The 14,541-nt window shown below is 34.9% G+C and overlaps 1 protein-coding gene across 1 annotated transcript in view; it reads left to right on the forward strand.

Annotated features, from left to right (window-relative positions):
- Nucleotides 1-13,644, forward strand: part of LRRIQ3 (leucine rich repeats and IQ motif containing 3) — a 233,899-nt gene extending 220,255 nt beyond the window's left edge. Inside the window, exons 7-8 of the mRNA XM_059055610.2 lie at nucleotides 6,741-7,473; nucleotides 13,432-13,644. Coding sequence (XP_058911593.1) covers nucleotides 6,741-7,473; nucleotides 13,432-13,588 — 890 coding nt within the window. The 3' untranslated portion in view covers nucleotides 13,589-13,644. The remainder of the gene's footprint in view (nucleotides 1-6,740; nucleotides 7,474-13,431) is intronic.
- The last annotated feature ends 897 nt before the right edge of the window (nucleotides 13,645-14,541 follow it).

Consider the following 14,541-nt stretch of genomic DNA (forward strand, 5'->3'; position numbering starts at 1 on the left):
TCAGATCACACTTGACTCCAAAGGCTCTAGATAAAATTTATGGCAAAGGGGTGCCTAGAGGCTGTAGTAACTCCACTCTCCACAAGGGTGATCAGTGTCTCTGGGCACTCCGTTATTCATTAACAGCTCACTAGTGTGCCACATCACACCAGCTGGGGAACTGTGCTTAGAAATTCGGAAGAGAGGGTACTCCTTTTGTATTAGTCTTCTCGGGCTTCAATAAAAAATGCTACAGAATTTTATTAGTGGGTAGCTTAAACAACAGAAATTTATTTTCTCACAGTTCTGGAGGCTGGAAATCCAAGATCAGGGTGCTAGCATGGTCATTTTTAGTGAGGCCTCTCATTCTGGCTTGTACATGCCAGACAACTTGCTGTGTGCTCATGTGGCCATTTTAGTGTGTGTGCATGGAGAGGTGGAGAAAGCAAGCTGTCTGGTATCTCTTCTTTTAAGGACATTAATCTTATTAGATCAGGACCATTTTACTTGTTTTCTGCTCTGGTTTGTATATGTCTTCAGTTTTTGTTTCTCTGTTTCTTTTTTTCCTGTTTTTTTTAATTATTCAAATACATTTTATAATCCATTTTAATTTATCTGTTCGATTTTTCATTGAACCTCTTCACATTATATATTTATTTTCTCTAGGGATTATAATATAAATCCTTAATTTAGCACAATCTACTTAATATTGTACCACTTCACAAAGACTACAGAAAGGAGGAGCCTAAATGGCATGTGTGGTTGCATGAGTTGTGTATTTTATGTGAAGTGCTATCTTTCATAATATAATTTTCATTAATAGTATGTGTTTTGGGTTATATTGTTGTAACATTGCAAATGCTACATAATTCTCTGGATTCTGTTATAAGAATGTTGATTTTTTTTAAACACGCTCTTAAAAACTACTTGCTTTTGAACATTCTCCAGAGTCCTCAGGATTTTTTTGTTTTGTTTTGTCTTTTGCCAGACGTTAGTCAGATGTTAGGATCTTACTTCAACATGTTGACTATTTTGTTAAGCCTCAGTTCCTTTATCTGAAAATGGGGATAAAAATAGTACAGTACTTACCTCATAAGATTGGTAAGAGGACTAAATGAGATAATTTGTTTAAAGAACTCAGAACAATTTGACATATAGCAACCGTTCAGTAAATATTAACTGCATTGTTATGATTGGTGATCAGTAATACCTTTCTTATGAGGTAATCAATATTAAAGTAAATGGTAAATTGTAGTTGGAAGATTATATTAGGTAAGTAAACAAGTATAAAAGCATACAAGGCTTTATAGGCCATGACAAGTAGTTTGAATTTTATCATGAAGGCATATGGAAGCCATAGATCTTTAAAGACACAATTTCAAGAGATTATTGTGGCTTCATCACTGTGTGGGAAATTGTGTGTTGGGAAACGCAGAGACTACTTAAGAAGACATTGCAAATAGTCAAAGTAAGAGTTGATAGAAAACTGAATTAGGGTGATAACAAGGAAATGGAGGAACAGAGTCAGTTATTCTGAGCTGTGTTTTTGAGGTAAACTCTACAAGACTGATCGATAATATAAATAAGCTATTAGGTGTTATTTGTTGAGATAAAGGGCTGATTTTAGAGGGAATTAATTATTGATAGCAAATGAGATCTTTTGAATGTGTTTTGAATGTGCCAAGTTTGAAAAATACCTATAAGACTTCCAAGTGGAAATGATAAATTTGAAAGTTATCAGCATAGAGATTGATATTTAAATCCATGATTCACTTCAGAAGAGAAAATAGAGATGGGAAGGGGACCTAGTATCAAGTCCTCAACAACTCCAGAAATTTGGTGAAAAGAGAGTCTGAAAACAAAACTAAGAAGTCATCAGAAAGCTGGAAGAAAAATCAGGAGAGCTTTAGACAACATAGTGGGAAAAAAAGAGATATCTTCAGGATATCAGGAGAGCTTTAGAGAATCTGGAAATCAGAAAATATGAAAAAGAAAGAAAGATTTCAAGAAGGAAAAATGATCAGCTGTGTTAAATGCCGTTGAGAGTTCAAGAAAGATTAGAACAGAAAAAAAGTGTCCTTTGTATTTATCACCATAGAAGCTTTTGTTAGGGAGAGTTTCAACAGGTGGGTGAGAACAGTAGAGTTGAAATCCATATATAAATAAAAAATTGATAGATTGAAAGATTAATAAAAGGTGACTAAAAGGACATAGTACAGGGAGACAACGCTCACAGTAGTTTTCACTCTAAAATCGAACAGGAAAAATGGAATGGTAGCTAGAGGGCAGTGAGGGTCAAGGGAATGTTGTTGTTCTTGCATTGGTGGTGGTAGAGGCGGTTATGGTAGTTTAAACATGGCTGTGAATGATCCAGTAGTGAGGGGATGATAAAGGAGGACGTTAAGATAGTTGCAGAAGTGAAGCTAAAGGGGGATGGGACCAAAGCACATGTAAAGAATTTGGCCTCTGCTGAAAGAAGGGATGCTTCCTTCATTGTATCAGGGTAGAAGAAGATGCATGAATATACAGACAAGTTTATAAATTTGGTTATGGAAATATGAGAACACTTCCATCACTTGACTTCTGTTTTTACTATAATGAATGAGATGAATTATAAAGTCTTGAATCAAAATATACATACAAAGAAGGCTTTCCTATATGTTCTGTGTTAACTGCCCAGTGGATGTTGAGGGGTGTGATAAAATGCTTTGCTGTATTTTCACCACTCATTACTAAATTATGTGGCTATTTGAACACTATGCCATTGATGGAACTAAAGAGATAAGATAAACTCCTTGTTTTCCATATCAAATATAATGAAAAAACAATAACATATCGTTCTTATGTTCTAATAATTATATATTATACTTTATCAGGCTTTTTTCATTTTATTAATTCACTTAATCCTGTTAGAACCCTATAAGTTGGGTATTATCATCCACAGTTATCAGACTGAAGCCCAGAGAATTGAATAACTTGCCTACACTTAGTAAATAGTAGAACTACATTCAAATGCAGCCAAATTGTCCCCAGATTTTAGGCTTTCACCACTATTCAAAGGACATTGATCTTGAACAACAGATTCACTCTTCCATTCATCTACTCATCCATCCAACAAATATATTTATTGGCATTTACTGTTTAGTTCAGCCCACTACCACCCTAAAAAGAAAACCCTACTCTCTGCAAACTACTAAGAATGGAGGATGAAAAAAAGAAAAGTACATTCCCTACCACTAAGGAAATTATATCTAGCTTGCTACTATGGCTAAGAATTACTACATAGAGCTTTAATATAAATGAAATGTGTGGTAAATTCTGTAAGGAAGGGAGTGATATGAGAATTTTTAAACTATCCACTCTTATTTAAAGAATAAAGAAAAGTGACATGTGAAGAGACCTTGAAAAATGCATAGAATTTGAACTTACGTAAATAGGAAAAACAACATACTGGAAAAAAACATTAAATAACATAAGCAAAAGCCCAAAGATGGAAAGATGTGGCACATGTATAGGGAAAAAAAAAAAATGGAGCTCTTTTCCTATAATATAGGATCCTAAGCTTAAAGGTAAAGAACCACGAAGGTTTTGTTTTCCTTTGTTTGGGTAGAAGGCATGACATGATTAGAGTCCTAGTTTTAAAAGATGAATTGTATAGCAGTGAGTGATATCTTTTTTTTTTTTTTTTTGTGAGTGATATCTTGAAGCAGAGAAGGAAACTGGGAGGCTTTTAAAAGTGCTAATGGGATTATGTTCAACCAACCACTGAGAAAAATGTCAATCATCAGTCAAAAAGTAATTATAGTTAGTATACACAATGAAGTACAGCTTCTATCTTCAAAGAGCCTCCAGTTTCACCAAGGAGGCAAGACTTACTTACATTAAACTATTAAGGGACAAACATATATATATTGGTAACTGTGATGTTGTGATTTATAACAAGAAAGATATATTTGGTCTTTGTCCCCAGTTCTGGCATAGAGCTCCTGACACTTCCTAAGTGATGAGAGCAGAGCAACAAAGATGTCTTTTGTTATGTTAGTGAGGTGACTTTTGGAACTCATCTAAGGATGGGGGCTGGTTTCCAGGGGAATCAACCACATGATTAGAGGGTTAGAACTTTCAATCCCAAATCTGACCTCTGGGGAGGGAAAAGTAGCTGGAGATTGAGTTCAGTTGTCAACGGCCAGTGATTTGATCAATCACACCTGTGTAATGAAGCCTCCATAAAACTCCAGAAGGACTGGGTGCAGAGACCTTCCAGATTGGTGAACACATGGAGATTCAGGGAGAGTGATGTGCTTAGAGAGAGAGCATGGAGGCTTCTCACCCTTTTCTAGTCCCTTGCCCTATGCATCTCTTCCCTCTGGTTTTCCTGAGTATATCCTTTTATAACAAACCAGTAATTTACTAAGTTAAATGTTTGTCTGTGTTCTGTAAGCTGCTCTAGCAAATTAATTGATACCAAGGAGAGGGTTGTTGGAACCTCCAATATATAGCTGGTTGGTCAGAAGCACACATGATAAGGTGGACTTGTTGCAGAAAATGGGGTGCAAGAGAATGGTCACATCCAAGGTCTTGGGAAAGTCCTTGGAACAGACCACCAAGTGAGGTTCCTTGGCTTTGCACAGGAAAACATTCAAGAGCGAGCAGAAATAGAGTGAAAGCAGAATTATTCAGGGAGATATACACTCCATAGACAGAGTGTGGGCTGTCTCAGAAGGTGAGAGGCCCCAGGATATAGGGTTGTTAGCTTTATGGGCTGGGTAATTTCATAGGCTAACAAGTGGGAGGATTATTCCAACTAATTTGGGGAAAGGGCAGCAATTTCCAAGAATTAGGCCACTGCCCACTATTTGGCCTTTTATGGTCAGCCTCAGAACTGTCATGGCACCTGTGGGAGTGTCATTTAGCGTGCTGATGTATTACAGTGAGTGTATAATGAGGCTCAAGATCTACTGGAAGTCAAATCTTAAGCCATCTTGGGCCTAGTAGGTTCTAACCAGTTTTTATGTATCCTCAAGTACTGTGGCATTCTTTTAAATCTTGTGCCCTGCCCCCTTCCCTCCTATCTCAGATTTGCAATTAGCATCCAAAGAGAGAAGGGGGAGGGCAGGCTGGTAGGACTGAGCTCTTAACCTGTGGGATCTGATCCTATCTCCATGTAGGTAGTGTCAGAATTAAGTTGAATTGTAGGACACCCTGCTTTTGTCAGAGCATCGCTTGGTGGTATGAGAAAACTCCCTCACTCCACACAAACCAGAACCTTTAGGAACATTTTAGTGTTGTGTTTTCTGTCCTTGATCTTTTATTCTTGGCCAGGTTTCCCATGTCAAGGTTTACACATAAAATTAAATGTACCCATAAAAGTACCTTTTCTAGGTAGTTGTTCCAGACCACACCCTGTTTACTCTAGACTTGAAATTCTGGTTTTCATCCCTCTGAGTCTCTAGTGCCTTGCTTTGGACTCAAACTCTTAATGCTTTTTTTTGGACACTTTGGCTTTCACTTGCTAGCCTTGTTTTTCTACTTTGCTCTAGGCTCTGCTTCCTTTTCTAATGTTAATATTCCTGTGGCCTCTAGTGAAAATCCTACCTGTTCACTTCTTTCCTACTGCCTGACTAGCCCACAGGTTCTGCCCTTCTTCATGGACACCTTAACTTCCATAAATGTTCCACCATCAGATTTGGCATTATGACATATAAAAACTTTAAGAGAGTCTTCTATTAGAAGATTAAAAGATTAGAAAAGATGAAACCCTCATAGACTAGAGTTAGCAGAGATTCAATTTCAATAGAGAGAGGGAATCAGTCAAACACGGGAAACATCTTTTCTGAAGATTAATAAGCATTCTTTTTTTACCTGTATTTGCCACCTGATCCTAAATTCATCAACTAGTTTGTCAGAAGATAAATAATGAACAACAATGTGATTCAGGTTTTTATATTGGATAGCTTGGCTCTGATAACAAGTAAACCCAGAAACATATATTGATCAAATATAATTACCTTTTATTTCTGGCTTCCATAAGAGTCCAAGTTGGATAATCCTGGTCAGTGAGTACTTTTTCAAACAGTGATTCAGGGAACCAGAGTCCTTCTACCTTGTAGATCTATCATCTTCTAGCACTTTATCCTAACCTCTGTGCAGTGGGTCAGAAGAAGAAAGAAAATATAGAGGAAGCACATTTGTTTCTTAATAGCCTTGGACCAGAAATGACACATATAACTTTTGCTGACACTGTCCTAGAGAAGACTTAGTCTCACAGACACACATAATAGCAAAGGAAGCTGAGAGATTTCATTTCTTTGAGTATCCAATGAAGGGAAAAACAACTTTTAAGGCAGCTATTAGTTTCCACCAGAGTTAAGAAAAATAAGGTAAAATGAATTACAAAGTCCTTTGCAAATATGAAATAATAATAACTATATGTAAAAATAATACGTATGATTAAGTAATAAGTATAAGATAAAATGCTGCTATTGAGTCAGTGCAAGTTAAATAATTGTGAGAGATAATAAAGTAAATATAGGAATCAGTGCATTTCTTTGTTAAAATATTCCAATAGTGATTTTTCTGTCCAAAATCACGATTAAATCACAAATTGAAAAGGAATATCAGTTGAGAAAAATGCCCCTTAATAAAGTAAATAACAGGTTCTTGTCAGTTTTATTAATGTGACTTTCAAAACAATTGGGACAGAAAATAAACTGTACTTAACACTTGTATAATGGATTATATTTGTCTGCTGTGTGATGTAGGTCAGAAAGAGTCTGAAGATAAAATTGAGGATGAAGAATTGGATGTCAGTTTTAGGATATCAGTGTTCAAACTACCAATACATACTTCAGATTCACCGAGGTATGCTACATTATTGAAAGCAAAAGAACAAGATTCTTTTCCTATGTATACCCAGCCACTTTCTACCACTCATCAAAAACCAGTAATTAAAATAAAAGACATGCTGTCAGAGAAGAGTGTAAGAAGACAGTTTTTTACAACACAAAGAACTGGTGGTATGAAACTCCAAGCACTTTATGATATTGATAAATATTGCTCAGAACAAAAGAAGCAGGAAAGCTATAAAAATAAAGTAACACCTGTAAGCATGGCACAAGTGGCCCAAGAACGAGTTAGATTAACTATTCAAGAAAATTTAAATAAGAAAATATATGCTACGCATAAACTAACTGCAAGAGATAATAAGACCATTCAGAATGGTTTACAACGACTTTGGCAGGACAGATCCAACTACCTTGAGAAAGTTAAAGAGAGGAGAGTTCTGTTTCTGGAAGAAAAAAAACAAAAGGCTAAAGACCGTTTATTAATTCAAAACTTAAATAATGAGCGCACTCTTTTGACCAAAGAAATGACTAAAATTGACAGGTTGAAGAAGAAGCAGGCTGTCTTAAAAGAGAAGAGCCTAATTGTTCAGCAAAAACTGGCAACTGAAAAATATCAAAAGGATTTACTTAAACAAATGAAGGAAATTAGGTAGGTACAGTTTTGATATAATAGAAGCTTTTACGTTGCTGGGGAGGCAAAAATTTTCCTCTGCCTTCTAGGTTCTCCTGGCTGGTTTAAGAACTAAATTGATGTGAGACAGATTAACAGGAGAAAATCAAACAAAAGTTTAATAACATGTGGGAGAGACCCAGGAAAACTGAATAACTTCCCCAAGTAGCTGAAGCCATCACCTTAAATACCATCTTCAGCTAAAGACAAAAGGAGGTGTTGAGGACGGAGAACCAATTATGAGAGGTTACCAGGAAAAGCACAGTAAACAAGGGTAGTATGTTTGTCATACAGATCTGTCACTGTCTTCTCCATCAAGTTTCTAGAGGTTTGGTCATCCTCCTCTTCCTCAGCTTATAGAGTTGTAAAATAGGTCAAAGAGATGAAAAGACATAGATAATTCTAAAGGGTACACCAGATAGGACACCCAGTAATTTTTTTTTTTACCCTTTTTTACCCTTGTGTGTCTTTCACACAGTTTTTTGTTTTTTTTTTTTTTTCTTCTGATATTAGATTGAAGCTTATCAGCCACAGTTTTATCCTGGTTATATTTTAAGTGACCAAACTGTGAATACGTATGTTTAAGCCTTATCTAGAAATACTTAAAGATCATTATAGATGCTTAATTCATTTACATTTTTCAATGCTATTGTTAAAAAAAAGTAGTCTGTACTAGAAAGGAGTGTAAAATAAGAAGAAAGCATTTGTCTTTTCCTAGCTATAAGCAAATTTGAAACTATTTACTGAGGTACTTTATATAATATCTTTTTAAGTATGAAAAATATACTTTTCTCCTCTGAAATTTAAAAACATTTTCCTTAATGTATACTTACTTTGTGTGTGTGTGTGTGTGTGTGTGTGTGTGTGTGTGTGTGTGTGAGAAAGAGAGAGAGAGAGAGAGAGAGAGAGAGAGAGAAAGAGAGAGGGAAAGATTTTGGAAATAATTTTTTTATAATTTAATATAAAATATATTTTAGAAAAGAGAATGAAAACTAGTCTGGTATATCAAAATGTAAGTCTAGCACAAATCAATGTTAAAGAAAATTTCAACAGCTTAGTTTTATTATAGCAAATTGAATGTCTGGCCATCATTAATCTGTAGAGGATACAGAGTCAAGTGAGCTTCCTAATGTGTATTAACTGAATTAATCTTCTCTTGTAAGCTGCTGCAAAGATATTATCCTTGAGAGTACACAGGAATAAGGCAATGTTCTGGTTATGTCAATAATGTATCCTAAAAGGCATTACTGAGTTTTATTATAAATGTTTTCAAATAAAGATTATCAATGTGCAGAAAAGAGCTGTGACTCAAAAAAGTAAAATCTGTCTAGAGACTTCAGAAGTTTCTCAATTCTTTTTCTGCCAATTGATTCTTCATGAACATATCAAACACTTCACCTAAAAGCATTCTGGTGAATCTCAATAACTAGTGAAGTCATTGCTGAGAATATAACTTCCTGATCCTGCTCTGGAATGAGGAAAAATGAATGAAGAAAATGAACCATAAAGCTCTAGTGTAGGAAATTGATAAAATACCCATAGGAGTGTTTAAGAATGAATTAAAAAGAGACTTTAAAATGAAAGAATTTCTATATCAGGTAAAAGCTGGTCATAAGTTTCCCCAAATATTCTTGTCCCTACTCGAAAAAAGTGATGACACTGCTCAGGGCAGAACAGCATCATGTACATTTTGAAGTAGAGTATCATTTAGCTTGGAAGATCTAGCACCTAAGACAGTTATCCAAATACATCATCTTCTTCTTGTCCTTATTTTTGTCATGAATTGACCTTCTTGACTACCTTCTTCATTCCCTGTGGTCTTTATATCCTGATATATAAAGCTTTTCTTTATCCAGCTTCTGCCATTATCACTGTTAACTTCCAAATTCATAAGAACAACCCTCCCAATTGCCTAACCTAACCTAAACATTTTTGGATCCCAGCGCCCTTTAAACTCATTTCCATAGACATATAAATGCCACCTCATCACTTGGAACTGCACCACCTCTTAAATTTTAAACTCATATATTTACTTATGGCTAAAATCTTTATCTTTTCTACTTTTTCTCCTTTACTTTCACCACATGTATTCTTCAAATATATTGTGACACTCATCCCTCAAATAACCTTTCTTATAGACTTTCTAGTGTAGCTTCCAGGGTTCTTTAATTCAATTATTCTTTTCTCCATTTCACCCAGTGTCTCTGATGTCTTTTCCTTTCATTGCCTCCACCATGCTAACCACCTCAGCCCCTACCTTGGAACAATCTATCTATTATCTATCTTAATTTTTTGTATTCAGGTAAAAATGGCTAGAAGGCATCAATGACTTGTAGATTTATGCTGATATCAATTCTGTGGCCTCCAAATTTAGCTGCTCCCTCAGGTGCTTGCTCTTTCTCCCATTACCTACAAAAGTGATTTTAAACCTCATCAACTATAGAGCTTCCTATGCACATACCACCTCTGACCTTTCCTTCTCAACAAGTCACTCTGTCCCAAAGGAATTTTAGGCCTTCAAGCTTAAATTTGTTCAATTCTCCAATTCCCTATCTATAAAATTCTACATATCCTATGTTTATCCTCATTTCCTTTTCTACTGTCTCAGGATTAGGTTCCCATTTTCCCGTTAAGAGCTAATAATCCCTCTGTTTTTGCTCTTAGTAAGCCTGGAAGTGGGTAATTCAAGACCTCTGTGCTAGGCAGAATTATGGCCCCCAAGAAGATACCATGCCCTGATCCCTAGGACTAAGAATAAGATAAGAGATGGTGAGGGAGGGCATATTTCCCCTCTTTCCCCTATTAGTTCCTTTGGCAAGTAAAATAGCATAAGGCAGATTAACAGGAGAAAATCAAATTTATTACATGTGCAAAGGGAATCCATATAAGTATGAAGCATTCCAAAGTCAGCAAGGCAAGGTAAGGGATATATATACTCTGGACTAAGGAGAAGAAGGTAAGGGTCTGAGGCTTCAAGGGGAAATAAGGTAATTCACAGGAAGAACAAAAATAGTTAATGTTTGGTAAAATCATGTTTGCTGGGCCATCCTAAGAATGAGGCACTTTGATCAAACGGGCTTTGCTAGGTTTCTCTCTGTCTACAATGCCTAATACTTTACTATAGTAACTATGGTGACAGCTTATTCTTGGGACAGGCGCCCTATTTTAATTTCATTTAGGCAGTAATGGGGAATTTCAAAGGTTCTTTTGGGCCTGGATTGTTTTTAGCTCAAAATAATTCACATACCAGAGTGGCATATCTTCAGGAAGCCTGCCCTTGTCCCCATCAATACTACACTCATGGATATGCTACCTTACATGGCAAAAGGACTCTGCACATGTAATTGAGGGTTGACCTTAAATTAGGGAGTTTATTCTGGATTATTCAGATGGGCACAGCATATGGCATGAGCCTTGAAATGCAGAAGCAGGAGAGGAAGTTGGAGTCAAAGTAGGAGAAAGACTTGACATGACACGGCTGACCTGAAGATGAAGGGAGCCATGTAGAAAGAGTGAGAAGGAAATAAATTCTGACAACAACCAGCAGTCTTGGAAAGAGGACCTCAAGACCTGGATGAGAACCGTGGCCCTGGCTGACACCTTGATTTCAGTCTTGTGAGAACCTAAGCAGAAAATCCAGCTGAGCCATGCTGTGCCTGGACTTCTGACCCATGGAAATTATGAGATAATACATGGTGGTTGTTGTAAGCCAATACATTTTATAGTAGTTTGTTTTATAGCCATAGGAAAATACAGACTCTTTTTTTCTCCTTTCTTACGATTGCTTTGGTTATTCCAGGACCTTTGCATTTCCATGTACAATTAGCTTTTAAAACATTTAAATTACCTAAAGTTAATACATTTAAAATAAATGGTAATCTAAATTTAATCACATGTATATTTAAAACAAATTTAAATGTTAATTTCTACCCAAAAGGCTCTTTGCATATTAATTTGGGGAGAACTGACATCTTAGTAATATTGTCTTCCAATCCTTGAACACGATATAACTCTCCATTAATTTAAATTTTCTTTAATTTTTTTCAGCAATATTTTATCATATTCAGGTATAGGCCTTGCATGATTTTTATTAAACTTATGTCAGAGTATTTATTTTTGGATGGTATAGTAAATGGAATTTCTTAATTTCATTTTCCAGTTGTTCGATTCTGGTACATATAAATATTGATATAATAGATTATTATGTTTTTCACTCTTCAATTCTTTTAAATAGTTTGTTTTTTACATTTTGTCCAAGTTTATAATTGTTATCTGTAGGAGGGCTATTTCAATAAATGTCTTAGACTGAATTAGTACCATTAATTAATTACATGTGCAAGGTCTATTTTTCTGTGACTTCTACTCTGCTGTATGTCCAGACATGACTACTCTCCAGAGCTGCTATTTCAAAAGAGTTGTAGCTAATTTTCATTGAGTGATTATTAAATACCAGCCTTCCTCTAAGGATTTTAAATGTATTAGCTCATTTACTCCCTACTAAACCCTATGAGTTGGATTTTCCCTTCTTAAAGGTGAAGAAATGATGCATGTAGAGCTTAAATAACTTGTCCAAAAATCAATCGGTAAGTTGCAGATATGGATTTCAAATCCAAGCAGAATGGTTTCACTATGTGTACTCCTAACCATAAGCCATTGTTTTTTTATATTCAACTCCCTAGGCATTTCCATATAGATAGCCAGGCTCTTTAAACTCAGTATTACCAAAATAGAATTCTAATCTTTCTTCCCATCTGGCTGCTCTTAAGTTTCCTATCCTGATGAATGCCACTGTTATCCATATAATAAAATAAATTATTAAGTGTTAGGTACTCCTCTAAGGATTTTAAATGTATTAACTCATTTAGTCCTTTACTAAACCCCATGAGTTGAATTATTCCCTTTTTAAAGATGAAGAAAATGAGATAGAACTTAAGTAACTTGTCCAAAATCACAGTCAATAAGTTACAGACCTTCTAGACTTAGGCCTCTCTTCCACTCCCTAAGTCCACATTTCTGAGTATACTTAAATATGAATAAATATATGTATTTCATTTATATGTTCATATACCTTTATTTCTCTTTACTTTCTATAAGCTTCTCAAAAGTATATCATGTCTTATTTATCTTTATGTTTCCAGGATCTAGGGATAGTGCCAAGCATTATAATACATAACTCTTGAATGAATGAGGATGAATGAATGAATTTTCCTAAGGCCCATGACATTTCTCAGTTTTGCCAGAGGAACCTGGTTCACCTTTCTCTAACTTAGTAAGAGTCTGCTAGGGCTACCATAACAAAATAACACAGACGGGGTAACCTAAGCAACAGAAATTTGTCTTCTCAAGTTCTGGAGACTAGAAGTCCAAGATGAAGGTGTTGTCAGGTTTGGATTCCCCTGAGGCCTCTCTCCTTGGTTTGAAGATGCCTGACTTCTCACTGTGTCCTCACATGGCTTTTGTTCTGTGTACACACATGCTTGGTGTTCCTTCATCTTCTCATAAGGACACCTCTAAAAGGCCTTTCTACAAATACAGTCACATTCTAAGGTACTGTGGGTTCGGTTTTCAACATATGAATTTGTGGAGGTCATAATTCAGTCCATAGTAGAGTCCTAGAAAGAGCTTGGATTTAGTGAGGTGTAAGTAAAAGTTCTGAAAATCATGGCATAGTTTGGTTAGATGCCTCTTTGGGAATCTAAGCCAGTGTTTGTAAAAATTCTCAGTTATAGCTAATAGAAAACTTAGAAATATTAGCCCAAGATGAATATTATTTAATGATATAATAGTATTTTAAACAATGAGTGGAGTTCTATCTTTTTTCCATTTTGTATATATCTCTTTTGAAGACATTTAATTATCATTAGCAATTAGATTGATTGTTATGGTTTTAGTCATTTAAAAGTATCTCATTCTGTTACCTTACTTTTTTCTTCTTAGGGCTCAAGAAATATACAAAAGACACTGTGAAGAAAAGTTTGTTAATGATATGATTACCTTTCAAAAAGCTTGTGAAAGATTTCAATATGCTAAAACAAAAGCTGCAATTGTGAAAAAGAATTTAATCCTTAAAGTCCCTGATGGAATGCCAAAGTGAACCAATGCCAGATCACATTCTATGGTCATTTTGAATTATGGCCATTATTTTTAGTCAGAGAACTTCGAAATAATACTATAAAAGAAGTACACTATGTCACAAGATGGATTTGTATGTAAATCTACTAAAAATATAAAGAGTGATTAAAATGTTTCTCTTCTCGATTATAATTTAACTTAAATCAGGTTGAGTTGGCTCACCTAATGGTTCCTTAAATATCCAGATATCCAAGCAACAATGAAACGTGATTTAATTTATTGCAGGAAATACTGCAAAGGCATTGCTTGTATTGTTTCATAACCTGAGTACAGCAATTTGTAAGCCATTCTCAGTTTCTCTGGCAACCTTAGAATAGTAATTTCGGCCCCAGCTGTTGACTTTTATTAAGACACTGTGTTCTTTGATTAGTTTCTTTGCCTGCTTTCATATATTTAATTATATTTCCTGTTTATTTTGTTAAAACAATTTCTTTTTTCAAAATAAAAGTTTCACCATTATATTGGTGACTCATGTTCTTATAAAAATTCAGATAATATAAATTGTAAAAGGGAAATTAAACATTCCTATTAACTTCCTAGAATATTGTAAGATTTTTGTATATTTACTTTCAATGTGTTTGCTTTTACATATATGGGGGGCAGAGAGGAGAAATAGAGACAGAAAGGATGCATATAATTGAGTAATTGTGATCATAAAGTATTCAGAAATGGTATATATTCATTTTAAGTCTATTTAATACATATTCATGGTGTAGAATTTGAAAAATAAAGAACAATATAAAAAGATATAAAAATTCTTTATAAAATTTTAGTTGATTTTCAATAGTATTTTCAACCTAGAAAGATACATGTCTCACTTATTATGACATTGCTCACTTAATACAAAGTAACTAATGCCATTCAAAATTTCTCTTTAATACTCATCAGTTATATATGCAAGTTTTTAAGTGTTTC

Source organism: Kogia breviceps, chromosome 1 (genome assembly GCF_026419965.1).
Source record: "Kogia breviceps isolate mKogBre1 chromosome 1, mKogBre1 haplotype 1, whole genome shotgun sequence".
Lineage (NCBI taxonomy): Eukaryota > Metazoa > Chordata > Mammalia > Artiodactyla > Physeteridae > Kogia > Kogia breviceps.